Source organism: Ambystoma mexicanum, chromosome 11, assembly GCF_040938575.1.
Source record: "Ambystoma mexicanum isolate Mex_15411 chromosome 11, UKY_AmexF1_1, whole genome shotgun sequence".
NCBI classification, from domain to species: Eukaryota; Metazoa; Chordata; class Amphibia; order Caudata; family Ambystomatidae; genus Ambystoma; species Ambystoma mexicanum.
The window spans coordinates 834281713-834302125 of record NC_090934.1 but is presented as its reverse complement, the minus strand read 5'-3'; the positions used below and the strand labels follow the sequence as shown (position 1 = coordinate 834302125).

The 20413-nt window shown below is 46.4% G+C and overlaps 1 protein-coding gene across 2 annotated transcripts in view; it reads right to left on the bottom strand.

Annotated features, from left to right (window-relative positions):
- The window catches only part of GTF2H1 (general transcription factor IIH subunit 1), a 1239907-nt gene that overhangs the window by 1159941 nt on the left and 59553 nt on the right, over positions 1-20413 (bottom strand). For both annotated transcript variants that reach the window (XM_069623786.1, XM_069623785.1), the window contains exon 2: positions 10212-10380. In XM_069623786.1, the coding sequence (XP_069479887.1) occupies positions 10212-10365 (154 nt within the window). In that variant the 5' untranslated portion in view covers positions 10366-10380. The remainder of the gene's footprint in view (positions 1-10211; positions 10381-20413) is intronic.

Sequence of the window (20413 nt, the reverse complement as noted above, 5' to 3'; positions counted from 1 at the left end):
GGGTGCTGGTGCGTCCTCTGCTTCGCTGCGCAGCTTGCTCCACTGTGCATCTGCGTAGCTAGCTAGTAGGGAATTGTTATTTGCAATCCTAGTTGAGAAGGTGGCGGAGGTCGTGATTCTCTTCCCAAGTGCATAGAGCTTCTTGCCCTCTTTGTCAGGTGGTGCCTCACTAGTGGATAGTGGTACCCCCGCTCTTTTTCTTGTATTAGTAACTACGAGGGAGTCCGGAATAGAATGTCCTCTGATGTACAAAGGGTCAGAGGACGAAGGGCTGAAGAGCTTTTCTATCCGAGGGTTGATGTAACGCTCACCTGATTCTCGCAGAGGCGCCGGTCTTGACTGGGCGACTACCGTATCTTCAAAGGTGATGTGTAGCACCCGGTTGGCTCTTTGGGCTGGACCTCTGTGCACTGTATGCCTGACTTCAAGAGTAAGATGTCTGCAGACAGAAAATATGGGATTAATGAACTGGGGTTATTGGGGTGTCCCTATCTCTTCCTTTTTTTGCTCTCCTGTAGACCCCCAAAGGTTAACGCTCTCACCTTAGGTAAGTGAATGCCGAGCTCTCCATCTGCCTCGGGGCAGGGTGCTGTAACCAGTTTCTTCACTGGATCGGTAGCGCAGGCCTCTTGACTTCAGAGGACTGCTGTCCGTCGTTTACTGCACGAACGGTAAGTTTCGAGTAATTCTATTGTCTTTAAAGTCTTTAGCAATGATGTCTCTTGTTTTGCAGGTTCCGGCGATGGCGGATGACGGGCTGAAGTGAGTTGAAGATGGAGTCCGTATGATGAATAGAAGCGCTTGGAAGCACGTAAGTAAGCGCTTGTTGCCTGCTTCACGATGCGCTCTGTCTTTTATTTTGCAGGTACGAGTTCGGAGCGGCTGCAGGGTGCCGGAATACCCACTGGGGTTGATGTGGAAAGGAGTAATGGCACGTGAGTATCAAAGTTCCCCAATGTCTTTAAACGCACCTTGTTTTGTCTTTCAGATGCAGGATGCAGCGCCGAAGGCCTCCGGAGCGTGCGAAGAGTGGGTAAGCTTTTGTCTTTCAGATGCCGGAATGCAGTGTGAAGACCTCCGGAGCGCACGAAGAGTAGGTAAGCCTTTGTCTTTCAGATGCCGGAATGCTAACCTGTTCTTTCTTGTCTTTATAGGTGTTGCTGAAGACTGGATTCAGGATGGTAAGCCTTTTTCCTTAGGCCCAGGATCCGATGCAGAAGACACGATGAGCGTTCTGCTGCAGAGGATGCAGAATAACGCAAAGCAAGATTCAACCACCGGGTGTGGTTTAAATAGCCTCCTGTAGTGCTTAGGTGTCTCCTTCCACAGCCACACCTAGGTAAGAAAAGAGTTCCTGCTTTCCAGAAGAGTTCCAGTGTTCTGAATCTAGGGAGTGGCTCCTGCCCCACCCAACAGGAAAAGTAGTTCCAAACAGAAGAGGATCAGAGGCTCAGCTGGCAGGCAAGTAAGCAGCATGGTCTGCTGCAGGTAAGTCCACCCAAGCATCATGAGCCCGGCGCTTCCAGCGCTGGGACTGGGCACATTTATGAGCCTGGTGCCACTGGCGCCAGGACTGGGTCCAAAAGGTCCCAATTGGGACTGGTTGGCCCTCGGAACCTGGGTTATGGATCTGCTTCCAAGGGAGTTGGGAAAACCCTGACCTTTTGGAAGCAGAGATCATGACAGTTGACCCCTCTAAGGCAGGATTGGAAAGGGAAGGAGTTATTCTTCTCTTTATAGAAGCCAGGAGCGGAATAGACTGACTAACAGGGGCTTTTTCTTTAATAACTTTCTCTACAAAGTCTATGTCAGGAAGAGTCTCCCCTGTGTATTTCAAAAAGCGCTGCTGCCTTGCGCAATAGTGCATTAAGTGAAGGTTGGTCATCTATGGGAGAGGTGTTTCCAATAGGTGAATCCTTGGGAGGAGAAGGGTGAAAGACATCAGGGTCTGAGTGCACTGATGGGGATTGCCAGGGCTGCGAGGTAGCTGTATCTTCTTCAAAAGCTCCTGCACTAGTGTAAGGATCTTCTTCAAACCCCTCTTCCTCATGTTCTTCCTCTCCACCCAAACACTCCTCATCTACCTGGAAGTATTGCTCCTCTTTAGTGAGGTCATATACGTCTGTAGAAGGGGGAAACAGCCTAGGAATCTTGACCCTAGGGTCATCCTGGGGCCATTCTCTTGGTCTTTTGGGTGTGGGTGGGTTTTGGCTTCCCAAAAACCTTTCCATTTTCTCCACACAAGAATGGAGTCTTTCAAGGGTCTCATGGGGGACCCCTGAATAGTCTAGAGGGGGGAAATCAGTGTCTTCACCTTCAAAACGCTTAGAACGCTCCCACAACGTCGAAGAAAGGTTTCCGTCGCCCTCTGAAAAGCCCTCCGGTAGTACAGAAGTGCCCTTAGATGAAGGGGGCAGTTCCTGGCTACTCTTGCGCTTTTTCGGCGTTTCCATAGCTTTTTGTGCGGTATTCGACGTTTGTTTCGTCGTCCGCTTACGTTTGTCTTCGGAAACAATTCTCGCCAGGCTCTCGACAACGAGTTTGTCAGTAGAGGGCTCTGGTGTCGACGTTGCCTGCGTTACGCGTTGTTCCTCGACGGCCACTCTATGGAGCGTTACGTCGGATGATTTTGAGGTAGCGCCCGTGTTTGATGAAAGCCCAATCGCTGGTCGCGGCTGCGTTTGCGGGTGGGGCTTGAGACCCTTACGGTCTGAGGTAGACGCCGGAGTGCCCTGCGTCCCCTTCGGCGCTGATGGATCCTTCGTCTTCGACGAAGAAGAGCCGTGGGTTGTGTGCTTAGGCCTATGGGGTCTATGTGCGTCCTTGTCGCCGGGGTGTTCATCCCCATAAGCAGGGCTTGAGCCGAGCCCGTCGGGGCCGGGGACGGACGTCGAGGAGCGCGAGCGCTCCTTCTGGGGGTTAACGACTTCCGTAACGGACGTCAAGTTATCACCCTCCTCGTCACTTTCTGTAACAGCGGCGGCGGGTGAGGAAACTGACTTCGACATAGCGTAGTCCGCCCACCTCTTAACTTTTCGTTCAAGAGTTCTTGGTTTCAAGAGCTTACAGGCCGCGCAGCTGTCCTTATGATCGAGGGGCAAGCAAATGATTACAGAGCTTGTGTTTGTCCTTCCAAGTGTATTTGCCCCTACAGCGTGGGCAAAACTTAAAAGGTGTCCTCTCCATAGCTGAGGCAATAATAACTGATGATAACAACCCCAAGGGAAAGATAGGGGAGAAAGAAAGACATTCTCAAAGAAGATAAAAGTTCGAACCCCCACTCTCCCTACTGTATGTTGGCCGGCGAGGCCAGGCCACGTGTTCAGCAGCGCCGAAGGATCTCCTCCATCTCTTCCCCTCCGTCGAAAACTTGCTCGGCGGAGAAACAGCTTCACAGCTAACGTCGAGGGGAGGAATCTTTAACAATATAATAAGTATAATTAAGGACCGAGGTCCGTAGTAAGTATTTGCAATGTCTCTCTAGGAGCTCTGCTAAGGCGACCAGAAGCTGGGCGGAAAAAAACAATCTGAGGGACCTCGATGCGTGATGGATTGTGGGTACAACGCACGTCACTATAGGGATAGTGTTACAGACACGCCTTGTCAACGTCCCCTTTTTCGACTACGAAAAACAAAATGCAATACTCCGCAGTGACCACTGGATGTCGGACCTATGCACAGCATGTGATTCTAAGCAGATTAACAAACATCAGAAATACCATTACGGTGAGTAATGTAGGTCTTCTGATGCTAGTGGATCTGCTTAGAATCACATGCTGTGCATAGACTAGCGAGCAGTACCCAGAGATGGTGGTGGGATGTGTGAAGGAACAGTAGCAAAGATAGGTCTTTGCGCTGCTTGTCCCACCCGAGATCAGACCTAGAGTGTGTATCTAGGTTGGAAATAGCCGACTTGGAGACAGCGTCCCCCCTCTCTACCAGCTGCCACCGATATGAAGAACTGGTTTGTTTTTCTCAGCGGTTTTGTCTTTTCCAGATAGTAAATTACCGCTCTCTTCACATCTAGTGTGTGGAGGCTCCTTTCTGCCACGTTAGTGGGGTTCTGGGAAAAAGTGGGTAGTTCTATGAACTGGTTTACATGGAACTTGGAGATAAACTTGGATGCAAAGCGTGGGTGTGTGCGCAAAACCACCTTTTCTTTGTGAAACATGACGAAGGGGCCCCGAACCGAAAGTGCCTTCAGTTTACTAACTCCTTATAGAGGTGATCGCCACTAGGAAGGCGGTCTTGTAGGCGAGTGCCTTAAGGCTAGCCTTGTGCAATGGTTCAAAGGGAGGTCCCATTAGTCTAGTAAGAACATTCAGATCCCATCCAGGAGTCTCTTTACCCCTCCATAAAGCGTTAATCAAATTAATCTTCCAGCACAAAACCCTGCGCTGGAACGACCTGTATGCCAAAAGAGAGGCTAAGTGGACCTTTAGGGAAATGAAAACCAGTCCTGAATCTAACAGATGGGTCAGGTACAGGACAAAATCTTTAGGGGAGCAATCCATAGGGTTGATGCCCTTGGTAATACACCAGGTAACAAAGCGCTTCCACTTACTGGAGTAGCAATATCTGATGGTAGGTTTCCGAGCCTCAGAGTATGTCCATGCATCTCCGAGGGAGTTTAAGGTGCCCGAACTCTAGGACTTCAGGAGCCAAGCTGCTAAATTGTGTTGGGGGGCATGGATGCAGTGTCTCTCCCTGATCTTGAGACAGCATGTTGTACGGGCATGGCAGCTTCCTGGGAGGGGAGACTGACATTGCAATGAGATGGGTGGATAGCTCAGCTGTAACATGCTCTCCTTGGAAACAAGGAGACACAGAGCAACACCGGTTCGATCCCCAGGTCCGTGCTTAGAAAACTCTGGGTATTAAGCGCGTTCTGAATAGCGTTATAAATATCATATCATGGGAGAACCAAGGCTGGCGGGCCCACATTGGGGCCACCAGGATCATTCTGACTGGTTCCTAGTGTATCTTATACACTATTCTGTTGAGAAGGGGAAATGGGGCAAAAAGCATAGGCAAATCTCCGGACCATGTTAACCAGAGACCGTTCCCCTTGGAGCAGTTCTGTGGATATTTGGAGGCGTAGTAGGGCATTGGGCGTTTTCCAGGGTGGCAAAAAAGTTGATCTCTGGGAAGCTTCATCCTACAAAGACGTTAAGTAAAATGTCCTCTTGTAGCCGCGATTCGTGCTCTTCAGGTAGGGGGGGGGGGGGGGGGAGGGTGGTCTCTGCTGAGTATGTCTGCCAGAAGATAGAGTTCCCCTGGAACATGTTGTGAGGAGAGGAACATGTGTTTGAGTGCCCAATTCTAGATGTTCTGGACAGTCTGGACAGCCCGAGAGAGCGAGTGCCCCATTGTTGGTTCAAGTAGTACATGGCCATAATAGTGTCTGTGAGGACTAGAACTGTCTTCCCCTGGAGGGGTGACTGGAAAGCCTTCAGGGCTTTGAACACTGTTAGCAGTTCCAACAGGGTGATGTGATTGGACGCTACTCTTGGGAGACCACACGCCATGCAAGGTCTGTTGAAGGAGGCTTCTACTGCGGTGGCGATGAAGGTTTTCTCCTGCAAAAGGTTTTCCCTTGACCACCACTACAGAGACTGAAAGAAAGCTGCAAAGACCACCACTAGATCACCCCACTGGCCGGTGGCCTGTCACCATTGGCTCAAGAGCCACGCTTGCATGGGGCGCATGCGCAGACTAACAGGAGGAACTAGGTAGATGCAGGAAGCCATCATCCCCATCAGTCGCATGGCTTTCCATACAGTCACCTGCTGACTGGCTATATAGTGAGGGATATGGAACATCATGTTTGGAACCCTCTCGTTGGAGGGAAAGACAAGTCCCGTCTTCTGTCTGAATTAGAGCCCACAGAAACTGTTTGACCTGGCTGTGGGATAGACTGGATTTCTTCTTGTGGATAGAGAATCCTAGGTTGAAGAGGAGATCTACCGGTTTCTAGGTATTTGTCTGGCACATTCCATACTACTCCCCAGTCATGAGCCAGTTGTCGAGGATGATAGACTGGGATGGACTGCCTGCGCAGGTGAGCGGCCACTACCGCCAGTACCTTTGTGAACACCCTTGCGGCTGAGCCAATGCTGAAGGGGAGATACTTGAACTGATCATGAACCCGAGGTACTTTCTGTGCGCTGGAACCATTGAAATACCAAAGTATGCATCTTTCATGTCTAATGCGGCCATGTAATCCCCCTGCTTCCGTGTTGGAAGGGTGCAGGTCTAAAAAAAAAAATAAGGCGCATGGTGAGATCCTTTTAGGGTACAAGGAAGTAAGACTGCGATGGCGCCCTTTTCCAGCAGGACCTGAACAACTTCCAGCAGGATGCACAGGTGTTCTGGTGACTTTTGTCTGCTTCTTGGTGGGTGGTAGCGAGGTGGTCGAAGAAACCAGATACAGTACCTGTGGGCAACAGTCTTTAGTCTGAAGGGATCCCCTCCCAGACAGGTGACCCCCTGACCGGGGAAGAGTGGGAGGGGACCCGTACCAGCGAGTCACTTGGAGGTGGAGGCCGGAGAGTCTTTGGGAGTAGAGTCATTGCCTCTGCTCTTGCCCATACGAGAGTCTCTTTGCTGGTACTGGAAGTTGCCAGAGGAGCCCTGACCGGAGGACCAGGGGATACCCACCTCCCACCCGAGCCATATTGACCTTGGGACGAGCAGAATAAGGATTGGCCACGGAAAGACTGCTGGGTGTTACAGCCACCGCACTGGTGAAAAGGTTTAGCCATAATCTGGCTAAGTGACTTCAAAGTCTTGTGCTCTTTTTTGCAGTTTCTGGGGGGTCATCAACCGTCTTTCCAAATAGGTTGGATTCCTCCACATGTTTGTTAATTAAGGAGGCTTGTGCCTCGAGTTTAAACCCACAGTTCTTTAACCAGGTATGCCTCTTAAGTAGGGTTCCCTGAGCAAGGGTGCGTCCAGCTGTTTTAGCCCAATCCAGGGTGTTCGAGGATATTCTGGGTCACTTGTCTGCCTTCTGCCATAACCGCCAGCAGGAATGATTGGGTAGGCTCTGAAACCTCCTGAAGACCATTCTGTACTAGGCCACAGTGAACATCACTGTAGCTCGCAAGGAGCGTGGTGTTCTTGCCGATTCTTGTGGAGTAGGCCCCAGAGGCGGTGACCCGCTTACCAAGGGTGTAACGTTTTTTGTAGTCCTTGTCCAGAGGGGATTTTGCCGAGGACAGTGGTACCCCTGCCCTTTTGCAAGTGGTCGTTACAACCAAGGAGTCTGGTGTTGCCTGACCCCTAATGTAGAGGGGGTCAGGTGACTCGAGTTGACTGCCCGTGTAAGAGACGGGGACAGCAAAGAAGGGGCCCGGGCGCCTTTTAATAGAATGGATGGTTTGGCTAACCAGAGTTTTTTCCTTGAGGATGTCCTCCACAAAGTCTGTGTCAGGGATGGCTCTGTGCATATCAATTTTGAAATGATTGGCTACTCTCTTTAAGAAGGAGCTGAACAGCATTTGGTCGTCAACTGGAGATAAATCTCTGCTGAGGAGTAGAAGGGGGATCCAGACATCTGATGTCTGGGTCAGTGGTATGTGGCGGGGTGTGCCACGAGCCCTGGTCCTTCGCCTGATCCCAGTCTGGGTCTTGATAGACTGGGTTTTGATCGTAAAGGTTAAACCCTTTATAGGAAGCCTCCTGATTTCATAGTTACGACAGTTTAGGAATGTGTGAGGGATGGTAGCAAGTACAGAAAAGTGTGTAAAGTAGGAGAGCTCTGTAATCAATCAGGACAGAGGCATTATGAATCCTATAAACTTTTATTAAAGTAAAAGAAGGATTGGAAAAAGACATCTCTAAGAGGTGTTTCCCAGCCTCAACAAAACTAAGGAGGTCAGTGCCAGAATGTCCAAAAATAAAGAGTTCTCCCACCTGTGAGCAAAACCCTATCCTGACCCTTACAAGCTAAACTCAAAGAAATGTGTGAAGGGATAAAGTATTTCAGCTCGCCATTTGGAAATTCTACAATGTTCCAAAAAGGTGTACAAACAAAGTTCCACAATCCTCAGAAAGGGGTTTTCCCCTCTCCCAGAATTTCTCAGCTTCTTCCCAGCTTAAAGTCGCAGTTCTTTTCGAAGCATACGCCATTAACATTGGCTCCCTTCCTCTGTATTCCGCACACTCACAGGTATCTTTCATACTCCGATTTCCACACTTTATTCACCTTTCCAGCCCAAGAGGTAGCATTCCCTTCTCTTGAGTTTCCAACTTCCCATGGGCTTGCCAAGACTTTCCAATGTTCGCTGTATTTGAAGCAGGTCCCAGACTCACAATCACACTGCCTGGTTTACTCTCCAGCCAGGTTTTTTCACAATCTTCATCACCATTGAGGACAGAAGGGGGTATACCTCTCCAAGAACCTCTTTCTTACAGTCCTTCACTTTTATTTACTTCTGTGTACTTGTCCTTTAACTTCCCCCGAAGCACTGTGATTATTCTGAACACTTGGTATGAAAACCATGGGATTTTGTTCCCCACTCGGCGAGTAATATGTTCCCAGAACACAACCCTGTGCCCCAACCCTCCACTGTGGGCTCACCGGCGCTGCGATGGTGCTCTGATGTGGGTTTATGTTTTTTGTTCTTGCTCTCTCACGGCTCTGCCTTGCAGCAGAAGGGCATTTGGCAGATGCTCCAACTTCCCTTAACGGCGCAAAGCTTCTCCACTGCCTCACGTCGAAGTACATCCGACAGCCTGGCTTCTCTCCGCTTCCAGACCTGCGTGGGGTGAAGTGAATCTCGATCCTAACAATTCCTGTTTTTAAACACTGTCACAAACAAACTAGAGCGTGTCTCCAGTTCCATGCTCTGTATTGCTCCGATGCGCTTCCTCATCTCAGTGTAGATACAGAAGATGTTAGAAAGAGTTCTACTATTGGTGAAGGTGGGCGAACTGGATCTACACCACTAAGCCATAAAGGGATGAGAGTTCTGGTTGGGGGTATCATGTTCTGAGTGTAAAGGGTGATGCCATGACCATACCAGTGTGTCTCCTTCCCTCCTATGATCCTCCCTCAGAAAACCAACCCCAGGGTCAGGTAGCGGCTGCCCTTCCCTGGTCATATGGGATGCGAGTTTCCCCTGAGAGAGAGCGATGACATCGCTGGATTCATCACACCTCCTTGAAAAGAATACAAGATGGGTCCTCAGGTTAAATTCTCCGTCCAATTTCAGGGCATAAGTGTAAAACACTTTGAAAGTGAGATTGATACACAGCTGCAAAAGTGACCATTTACCACTTGTATTGCAAGTCTGAGCCACAGTCATTAGTATGTGAATGAAAAAGATGTATTTTATCAACTTCTACCAAAATCGTATCATACCATTTGAGTTTATTTTGCACAAGATAAAGTTACACTGCCACAATGGCAGATAGTGGTACATTTGTTTGGTTGACTCCTCAGACTCATCGCTCTTCTGGTTTCAAACCTGGGTGGTGACTTGCTTTGGTGGGGGCATCTGACGAGGGGGGTCACACTACGGCGAAGGACTAAATGACACATATGCAAGGTCTATGACTGAGTATCCTGTAAATTGACTCGCGCCACTTGATTTGTTACCCAGGATAATTTCAGATCAGGCTTGGGGAGGGGAAACTGATGAATTTTAACATGTTAAATTTTTTTAAAAGAGGATCTGTGCAATCTCTTTGGTTAAACACCTGTGAGAGTTAAGCCATATAAAATTCAAAAGGAGACAATTGGCAGATTTATAATTGTGTGAACTAGCTGTCAATTTGAATGAATGTATGTTGTGACACAAATGTGACAGGTGTAAGAATATGCTTCATTTAGCTAATGTCATGCATGCAAACCTTTACATTTGTTTGCATTTCATTTTTTTATCCAGGAAACAAATTAGCAACTGGAGAATCAGTAAGGCTAAAATAGACAACAAAAAATAAACACAGGAAGATGAAGGGAACCAAATCGGATATGGAAGACATTTTAAGTGATGTCAAAGCGTTGTGGTGCCTGGCCCATTCCCTATAAAAACGTAAATGTAATATTACAAAATAGTGACCCTACAATCCCAACTGGTTGATTTCTATAAACACAATTTGGGAAAGGCCTATGTTCATTGATCTTGCATTGATAGTTCACACTATTCAAGAATACAAAAACATACATAAATAAGTGCTTAAATGTGGACAATGTTTCAACTTACATTTGATGTCTGCATACATATGACTAACAGTGAACCTATCTTTTCCTTCTGGGGCCCAGGCCACCCTTTCAGCCATGAGGTAAAGGGCCCCATCCTGTTTCTTCTGGCGCACCTTCTTTACAATGAGTAATACTTCTTCAGATGAGGTTGCCATGATGGCCGGAAGGCGCTATGACGCAAAACAAAATATGAAAGTGTCACTCATCACTGGTCCCAAAGTGCTATATATTTGCAATATATATATATATACATATATATATATATATATAAAAAGCAAGAATTACTGAAAAATAAAAAATAAATCTGAACAGTATCTTAAAAACACACGCACACAGACATTGTTCAGATTTAACATGCATCAGTGCCTAAAGAACAACTCTAGTAGATCTGAAGGATGTTGCTTAATAGACATCAAGTGTAGAGTAATGCTACAAAATTGGCCCTTTGACGTGAACGAGCTAGCCAGAAAAGTTGGAATTGGAGTCTTGTATTATACTTCATATTAATTGAAATGAATAAAGACAGGAAGAGGAGTACAATCCAAAACCAGCTAGGGCAAATTCATGATAAAAAGGAATAAGGTAATATTAGGGTTAGTTTTAGTTGCTGGGAGTTATCAAAAAGGCACCAGACATGCAAGAAAGAAAAAACATTGAGGAAATATGATTGCACAAGCTTCTATTTACATAATCATGGCAATTGTGAAGGACTACATCCTCCATCAAAGTTCAAAAATCACAATGGAAAAGCTTGCAAAAATGGCGCCGAGTGTCCCTGTAACCAGGGCCCCCAAAAAAATTTTAAAAAGATAATAAAAATAAAAAGAACCTTTTATTTGGAAAAGAACCAAGCCTGGCCAGCTTTGCAAGCCTGTTTAGTGTAAGTAGCGACTGCCAATAGGAAGACACTGACCATCTTTTCCTAGTCCCTGAAAAAAAGTCTAAAGGAAATACATCCAGGCATGGGCATGTTGCTCTTGAATTATACATTTGTGTGCCAGTCCGTGGGTGCAAAACCTTCGATTAGACTTCACTTGTGAAAAGGAAAACTCCTTAGTTTTTCCGGGAAAAGGTTCTCGCAGGTGAAATTATTTTTTCAGAGACCCAAGCAGAAGACATCTCTTTGGGTGCATATTGAATCAGAGAGTTGCAGAAGAGGACATTGAAATGATATTGAAGTCTGGGAGAATCACACATATTCAGGACCGTCTAGACCGCATCAAGACCACAAGAACCTTCTTGAAACAGTGTGAGTTTCTGGAGAAAAAGAAGTTAATGGAACCACCATGTTCCTCGTTTGAAATGGCCTACACTTGAAGTTAACAATATCCAGAATGTTAACTAGCTGTACTCTGGCTGGTCTTTGAAGGCTATATTATTTAATTGCAGAATGATGTCAAACAGGGCAAAATGTGGTCTTCTTCCCATGTCAGAAAGGCTCGTATTAAAGGTTGATAATTAAAAAGGTGGTGTAAAGCCAAGATGCCCAGACTCCTATGAGAGGTCTTCACAGATGTTCAGGAGAGCAGTTTCCGTGCTTCCGGCTGCTCTGAAGCCAGACTGGTGGTCATGGAGACACCCAACATATTCATTGTGAAGATTTAGCTGGGAGATGGCCAGCTTTTTGAAGAGTTTGCCAGGAAGGGAGTGATGGAGATCAGGCGATAGTTAGCTGGGGAGTAGGGGGTCGGCTGAGGGTTTCTTGAGAACAGGGTGCACAAGAGAGTGCTTCAGTGGGGAAGGGAAGGTTCCAGTGGCGAAAGAGTGATTGCAGAAGTCAGGCACAGCTGCAGCGAGGGTGTCAATGTGATCCTTGATGATTTTGGGAGAACAGGGAAGAACCTGTATTTTCTTTTTGGTTCAGTTCCATACATGGGAAAACAAAGCATTAACAAAAGTACAAAGTTATTTGGTGATTGGATGGAACGGCAGCTGAATATCATCTTACCTTCTCCCTTATTTGTACGCTAGTTGTCGGAATTGAAACAATATTATGCCTCCTATCTCAGCAATTGTATGTGTATTAGCCTACGCCAAGTTGTCTAAAACATCATGCGAATAAACTCTGCGGCAAGGTCTTGACCTTAGAAAAAGTAATCTAAGTCGCCATCTTGGATTAAGCCGCCATTTTAGGTTCTCTTGTAATGTGGAAGTCACCCTGAACATCAAAATGGAGGCCGAATGACATTCTGAGTAAGATTCTGGCCGTTGTGACCTCCGCACACATGAATAATTAATATGCCTGCAGGCTACTTGTTGGGGTCGCGAACTGAGACCTTGTCCTATTGCTGACCTATGTGTAAATGTACAACTATATCAGCGAAACTAATCAGAATGCATAAATTATAGGATTGACCTGGCTAGGAACCCTTAGGCCCGATCCTTAGAATGGTTAACCCGCGAGGGGGTTGGCCAAGGGCTGGACAAATCATATAAAAGACCCAAGTATTCCAATGTACGGTCTCTCTTACTAATGCATCGAACCTTCGTTGAAGTTTGTTACGTTACTCTGAGAGCCGAATAGCTATCCGTTTGTCAATTGACTTTGGTAACTGTTGTAGCTTTTAAATAAAGCACTTGTATGTTCTTTGTAACCTGTGTTGGTGTGTTTCTTTTGGGCTTCCCGGCCTCATATTATTTTTATGTTTTCACAGTTGGCGCCCGAATAGGGACCCTCAAGATTGATGCGGGATCATTGAAGGTCGACGCAGACTATCGAACCGGGATCGGACGGTGTGATACTGCGGGCCCGACCGAACGAGACGCGATACCTCGGCAGCGCTGCACAATCCGATCCTCGGACGATAGTCGTGTGGTCTGACACGGCATCTTGACGAGGGTCCATTTTTGAGGCGGGCAGATTTGTCGAAAAACCACCAAACACAAGGTAAAATTTGTTAGGTAAGTTCTTTGGTAAACCGTACGGTCCTCCTTAGGTTTGGTCAGGTGCAGTCGTGACCCGGCTCTTAATTTAACCCTGACAATATGAATTTGGCGTATTGTACCTGCAGACACAATTATTGACCAGGTAACACCAATTTTTTGTGAAATGCCTGGGAAATTGTCTAGCTGCTTTAGGGCTCTGTTCCGCAGCGATCGACAATCTTTGGAATTTAGCCGCCCGGCACCACAGGAGGGGTCACCGGCATGTACTATGTACTGTAAGTATGGCACTGGAAGTATAGTATTTAATGATATTTGGCACAGACAAACCAGACATGCCTCCGAATTTCAGTGGCCACTCAATGGTAGTTTTGAGATCCCCCGTATTGAATACCTAGAATCGGTCTTGCTAAAAAAGAAGGCCAGACCTGCAGCCTTCGATGTTTTGCAGAATTGGAAAAAAGAAGCACTGCAGCAGCTTAAAAGTAGGGATAAACATGCACGCCGTCATAAAACAAATGCCGAAAAGGCGTTGTTATATGATAAGGAAAAACATTCAGAGTCAGTTAAAAATATGGATAGGGCTTTTTCACTCGGAATCCAGAAAATGTATCCCTCTAAAGATTTCCATGTTTCTGAAGAATTTATTGAAAAATTGTTAAACGAACGTAGGCCTGGTGCCTCTGCGCCAACTCCTTATGATTCTCTCCCGGGTGCTCTGCCCATCCCTGCTGTTGTTCCTGCTGTTATTCCTGTTCCCCCTGTACAACCTATTGTTCCTATTCCTCTAGTTGTTGTTCCTCCACCTATTGTACCATCCCTTTCTCTTGCACCGATAGTTGCACCTTAATTGAATTTGCCTGCACCTCCGCTCCCGAGTGGTTCCGTATTGACTGAAGTTGATCAGGGTGCGGGGTCAAAGATTGTCACTCGTAATACTGTTTCTGCAGACAAGAAACGGGAATTGTTTGCATGGGCTAAGCACTGTATGGAGAAAGGTGATCAAGTTAATGTTTTTTCCACATTATCAAATTTGAACAGTTTTCCCGAGAAAAATGTTTTTATCGAAGGTCTGGGGACACATTTATGTGTGATGTGTGGTAGATTACAAAATTCGGATCTCCCACAAGGGGAGAGGGATCTAAATGCTTTAGCACTTTCGAGGGACACAGATGAGAAAGTACATCGTCATGTTGAAAGATTGTTTGAGTATAGGAAGGACTTTGAAAAATCACGAGATGAGGATGATGAAGACGACAGTATGCATGTGCAGAAACGGTTCCTTCCGTGTCGTAGATCGGCACCTGAGGAAGTACGAATTTGTACCAAGGATGTGATTCGATGGATCTCGGATTCATCGATATCGCCAGATGAAGTATATGACACGTATAGTCAATATACAGCGGAAACGCAAAGGAAGGCGATTCAGGTAAAGGTACAGTACCTGCAGGAAGAATGTGTAAGGAAGAAGGTTAGTTGTCCTATAGAGTTATTGGGGATTTGTAAGAGGGCTTTTTCGCCCGACACTTCTTCGACTTCCTTAGCGCTCGACCTGGCTCTGTTGCTTAGTAAGCGGTCGGAGTTACCTATATTTCAGTTGCCTATGAGAGGTTCCTCCGACATTTGTCCCAAGGGTTGAGATTCCTGCTAACGTTAGGACTGGTGCACCCGCTGTGGATATCCCTGCGCTTTATGTATCGCAATTTGGTCACGTCCCATTTTCACGACAGGAAGTGAACACTATTAGACAATCAATTCCCGATATCAGGAAAAACCCAATAGGGTTTTACAAAGAGATAGAGTCCGTTTTGCAGTCCTCTGTGTTCACCTTAAGTGATATTGACTTGCTATTCCCTGTACTACTACCCGTAGATTTATGGAAGCAGGTTCGGACAATAGACGATGTGCCAGGGTTGGGAGATACGTGGGCTAACATGACCAGGTTTGATGGGGAAAGACCAGCTGGTGAGAAACCACCTCAGGTAATACTCACTTTGCCTGATAGAATTGTCGCAAAATTAAAAACTAATTCCAGAGAAAATAATTATTTGGGACAAGCTTACGGCCTGTGTTCAAGGAAAAACTTAAGGCGCCACCGAATTCTTTAATAGATTCGAACAGGTATTTTCTGACTTCAGTGGACAGGACTTGGGTACAGAGTCTGGGAAATGGTTGTTCGTGGACAAATTTGTACGTGGATTGTTGCCCGACATCCAGTCACAGATTATGTCCTCAGAGCGCTTGGCAGGCGAAATCTCAATCTGAGGTTTTGCACATGGCTCAGTATTATGAGAACCGTGTTAATAATGAAAAGGAGAAAATAGAGAAGAGGAAAGGAGATCTGAAGACTAAAGTATTGTTACAACAAATTGTTAGAAACCCCAGAGGAGGTACGACACAGACCAGAGGTCAGTATGTCCCAAAAGGAAATGCTTCTTTGGGTTCTGTGAATATTAATCAATGTGCCTATTGCCGCCAGGAAGGTCATTGGCGAGCACAGTGCCCCGTCCTTCGACAAAGGTCAAACAATGCGTTTGGGAGTATGGGTAGACGACCTAGAAGTCGCCCTGGAGCAGGGGGCCCTGATAGAGGTCAGTTTTCACAAGATCCTCAGCAACCTTTTTCACTGGAAAACCAGACCTCGAGTGTGGACGCAAGAAACATATTTGATCACCCTTCTGCTGCCTACCTTTCTGAAGAGCTTCCTTCCGACGACATTTTATTTCGTTAGGACTGCCCAAAGCAGGGTTTGGAACCTTCACCTATTCCCGTTAATCAGAAAGGCCCCTACGTTGAATTGTTAGTGGGGAATAGGAAACACCAGTTTTTGATAGACACTGGAGCACAGAAGTGCTCCATTGATCATTCCCGGGTTCCAAACATTCCACTGTCAGGGCAAACAAATGTTTCTGTAGGGTTTTCTGGTATACCAATTGTTTGTCCGGTTTCTTCACCAATGTCTGTTTCTTTGGGTCCCTTTACGGACCATTGTCCCTTCCTTCTGACTTCGAACTGTGGAGAGAATTTGCTGGGGTTAAATCTGTTGAAGAAATTGAATGCAGTAATTCTTTGTTCCTCTGATGGAGTACGACTGACGGTTTCACCCCAGCAACTTCCCAATTCTCAGTTTCCGATTCGACCATTGCCTCCTGAGTTTAGCGTTGTTCCGGAATGTTTATGGGCAGTTGACGACAATGATGTCGGGGTACTAGAGATTGAACCAGTCAAAATAGTTTTGAAACGTGGAGTTAAATTACCGCGAATTCCGCAGTATAAAATATCAGTTGAGGGCGAGCGTGCTTTGAAGTGCATTGTCTCCGATTTTGTGCATCGTGGGGTGATTGAGGAGATTGCAGGTAGTTTATGTAACAGCCCGATTTTGCCTGTATACAAGAAAGGCGACAATGCAATCCCATACCGGTTCATAATGGATCTTCGTGCTATTAACAAAGTCGTCGCCCCACAATGTCCAATTGTGCCTGATGTAACACCGATACCAACAATGATCCCTGCTACGGCTACGCACTTCAGTGTTGTGGATTTAAAAAATGCTTTCTTTAGCATTCCTATACACAAAGAGTAGATATTTGTTTGCGTTCACCTTGGGGGGACGTTCATTTACATTTACTTGGGCACCTCAAGGGTATACTGAAAGTCCAAGCATTTATAGTAGAGCTTTGAAAGAGCAGCTCGACACCCTTGAATTGCCACCTACTTGTACACTGCTTCAGTATGTCGATTTGCTTTTGGCTGCAGATTCTGAAAGTGCTTGTAAAGAAGGCACTGTACTGTTGCTTTTTCATCTAGCTAAAAATGGTCATAAAGCTTCGCTCAAAAAATTTCAATATTGTTGTCAGGAGGTCGCCTATTTAGGCAACCTCCTGTCAAAGGAGGGGAGAAGATTGACACCTGAAAGAATAAAACACATTTCCTGGCATGTCTGTTCCAAATACACAGAAGGAAGTCAGAGCCTTAATAGGTATGGCTTCTTACTGTAGGTTGTGGATCCCGAACTTTTCACTAGTGATAAAACCGATGTTGGCTTTGACGAAGAAGGGCATTTCTCTGCCACTGCCATGGAAGTCAGAACATCAACGATCATTTGAGAGTCTCAAAACCGCGTTATGCTCTGCACCGGTTCTGGGTACTCCAAATTATGATAAGGCCTTTGTGTTTGTGCATGAATGTGATGGATGTGCTTTGGCTGTGTTAACACAGGAACACGGAGGGAAGAATAGGCCGTGCGGCTACTACTCCTCCGCCCTTGATCCTGTCGCAAGCGCTTTGCCAAGATGTTTGCGAGCTGTCGCTGCTGCTGCCGCGTCTGTAAAACAGAGTGAGGGAATGGTCCTAGGCCATGATTTAATTTTGATGGTACCTCACTCTGTAGATATCCTATTGAATAAAACCCAAACGCAACACCTCACCTCCGTACGGCTAACAAGGTATGAATTCATTCGGTTTGCCCCTCACATTCAAATTAAGAGGTGTTGTGTTCTTAATCCGGCTGAACTTCTACCTTTCCCGCAAAATACTGTTTGCGGTGACGAAGAATTACATGACTGCCTGTATACCACTGAACAGGAAACGAAGGGCAAGATAGATCTTATAGATACTCCTTTGGACAATGCAGAAGGGGAGCTGTTTTGTGATGGCTCCTGCTTCAAACTTCCAGATGGTACATCTACAGCTGCTTATGCAGTTACTACGTTGAGTACGGTTGTTGAAACTAAGAGAATTTCGTATAACTCTGCGCAGGCCGCAGAGATTATAGCGTTGACCCGAGCTTGTGAACTCTCCGAAGGGCGTATAGTAAACATATATACTGATAGCCAGTACGCCTTTGGGAGGCTCTGGTCGGAAAGAGGGTTCCTAACCTCACATGGACCAAGATCCAGCATGGTCCCTTAATAGTGCAATTGCTCTCGGCACTCTCACTCCCTAGGCAGTTAGCGATCATAAAATGTGCAGCACATCGTAAGGTCATAGATGATGTGGGAAAGGGGAACGCTTTTGCTGACCAGATAGCCAGGCAAACGGCTACAGACCTTAGCGCAGACATGTATGCTCTAAGGGAAACAAAAGATGCCTATGTAATGGATGAGGGTATTGGGTCTGTGCGAGATATTGAAACTGATGCCACAGTAGAAGAGTCTAAAAGGGTGGCCGAAGGAATGAGGAAACTGGATGATGATGGGTGGATGCAAATGAAGGATAATGGTTGCTCCCTGATTCATATGTGCTGGCAATGGTTACGATGGCACACGGTCCTACGCATGTGTGTGCTCAGCAGATCACGAAAATGTTAGAACAAGTCTGGGTGAATGATAAAATTTTGAAGACTGCACAGCGACATGTTCAGAATTGTATGATTTGCTTACAGCACAATGTAGGGAAGGGGACAGTAACTCCAAGGGGTAGCTTTGGGCCCCCTTCTGTTCCCTTCGAGGTCATCCACTTTGATTTTATTGAGATGGAACGGTGTAACAATCTAATATATGTTCTTGTGATTATTTGTGCTTTTAGTAAATGGGTCGAGGCTTTCCCCGTTAAAGATGCTACTGCCATGACCACTGCAAAGACTATGGTAAAATAATTCTTTCCACGATTTGGGCTTCCAAGGGTAATTTAGTCAGACAATGGTCCCCATTTTGTTGCAGCAGTAATTTTGCAGATATGCACAGCGTTACACATTGAAAAACAATTTCACTCAGCTAGACATCCTCAAAGTGCCGGGTTGGTAGAGAGACATAACGGTATCTTAAAGAATAAGCTTGCAAAAACATGTGCCGACACCAAATTGAGATGGCCAGATGCCTTACCTATTGTATTATTAACCATGCGTACCACACCTCAAACTAAGACCGGGCTTTCTCCATTTGAGGTAGTGATGGGGAGACCTGCTAACATTTGGGGTCTTCCGAAGCCTAAAGCCCTGAGGGAGGTGGAAAATGTATTGCTTGTAGACTATTGCAACCAGTTGACTAAAAACCTGTATTTCATTTATCATCAGGTTCACTCAGCTTTACCTGTACGGTTCACGGGCCCAGCACACGATATTCAGCCTGGAAGTTGGGTCCTAGTGAAGGCGTACGAAAGGTCTTCCTGTCTCACTCCTCGCTGGAGGGGACCCTACCAGGTGCTGTTGGTCACTCTGACAGCAGTGCGGGTGGCTGGGAAAAAACACTGGATCCACGCGACGCATGTCAAGAAACTTCCTCACCCGATGCCACACGTTACAGAAGAAGCAGAACCCCTCGCTGATGCTACAATCTCTGATCTTGGAGTAGCAAACAGCGCTGTGAGTGCGTCGGAGAATTTTTTCTGAGCCCGTGGAGCTTGGGGGGGGGGTGGGGGTAACAGTCCATTTCGTCTCGGCACTCTTTGGAAAAGTCACTTCCGGAAAACACTGTTTCAAGTTCTGCGTCTTCCGTCGCATCCGATACGTCGCTTCCCTCAGGAAGTGACGCCGCCTTGTTTCCGGATCAGACAGTTTCGGGTACCACCAGGTACGACCTTCGACGAAGAAAATAGAACTGCGGCACGGGTCTTTCCGTGCATTTGGAAAGAAGAAGTGATTGAAAGTTTTCTCTTGTAAAAGAAAGTTCCTTTCGAACATAAGGAAAAAAAAAGGATTCTGCTGGCTAGGGTTGGGAAGGACTAAGAAGTCGCGCGACCATAGTGTCGCCAGCAACGAACATTGGGGTCGTCGATTGAGAAACTGCAATGCCTGCCACCTCCACCGCTGCTCCCCGCACTGGACTTGTAAATAGGGGGGTGACCAACTCGGACAACGAACAATGTGCCTGGGCCCCGAAAACGTATTGCTGTGTTGTGTTAATAATGGTTGGAATTTGTGTAATTACTGCCGTAGGACTTTGGTACTTCAAAGAAATTTACCCTCTAAAACCTCTACTGCCAATTGAGATTGTACCTACTGCTTTGACTCCCTCTGTACACCTTCACACTCTGTCACCTATAAACTCCCACCATAGACGAAAGTATCATAATAACACTTTAATGATAGTAATGAATGCAACGCATGCCATTTTTAATAAGAGTAATTGTTGGATTTGCACTCATTTACCACAACATGGGAACAAGGGGCTAGGATGGTATATTCACCCTTTACCTTTAACGACTGCTTGCTATGCCTCTCTTAGAGCACTATTCTTTGGCCGTTGGAATGATAGCATCTCAGGGAACTCTGATGGAACTAATTTAAATGATTTTGAGAAACGTGAATCAACTCTGCTGGGATGCTCGCTTTTTGCAAATAGAAGTAAACCTAATGTTGCTTCTATTAGACCGTCTGATAAA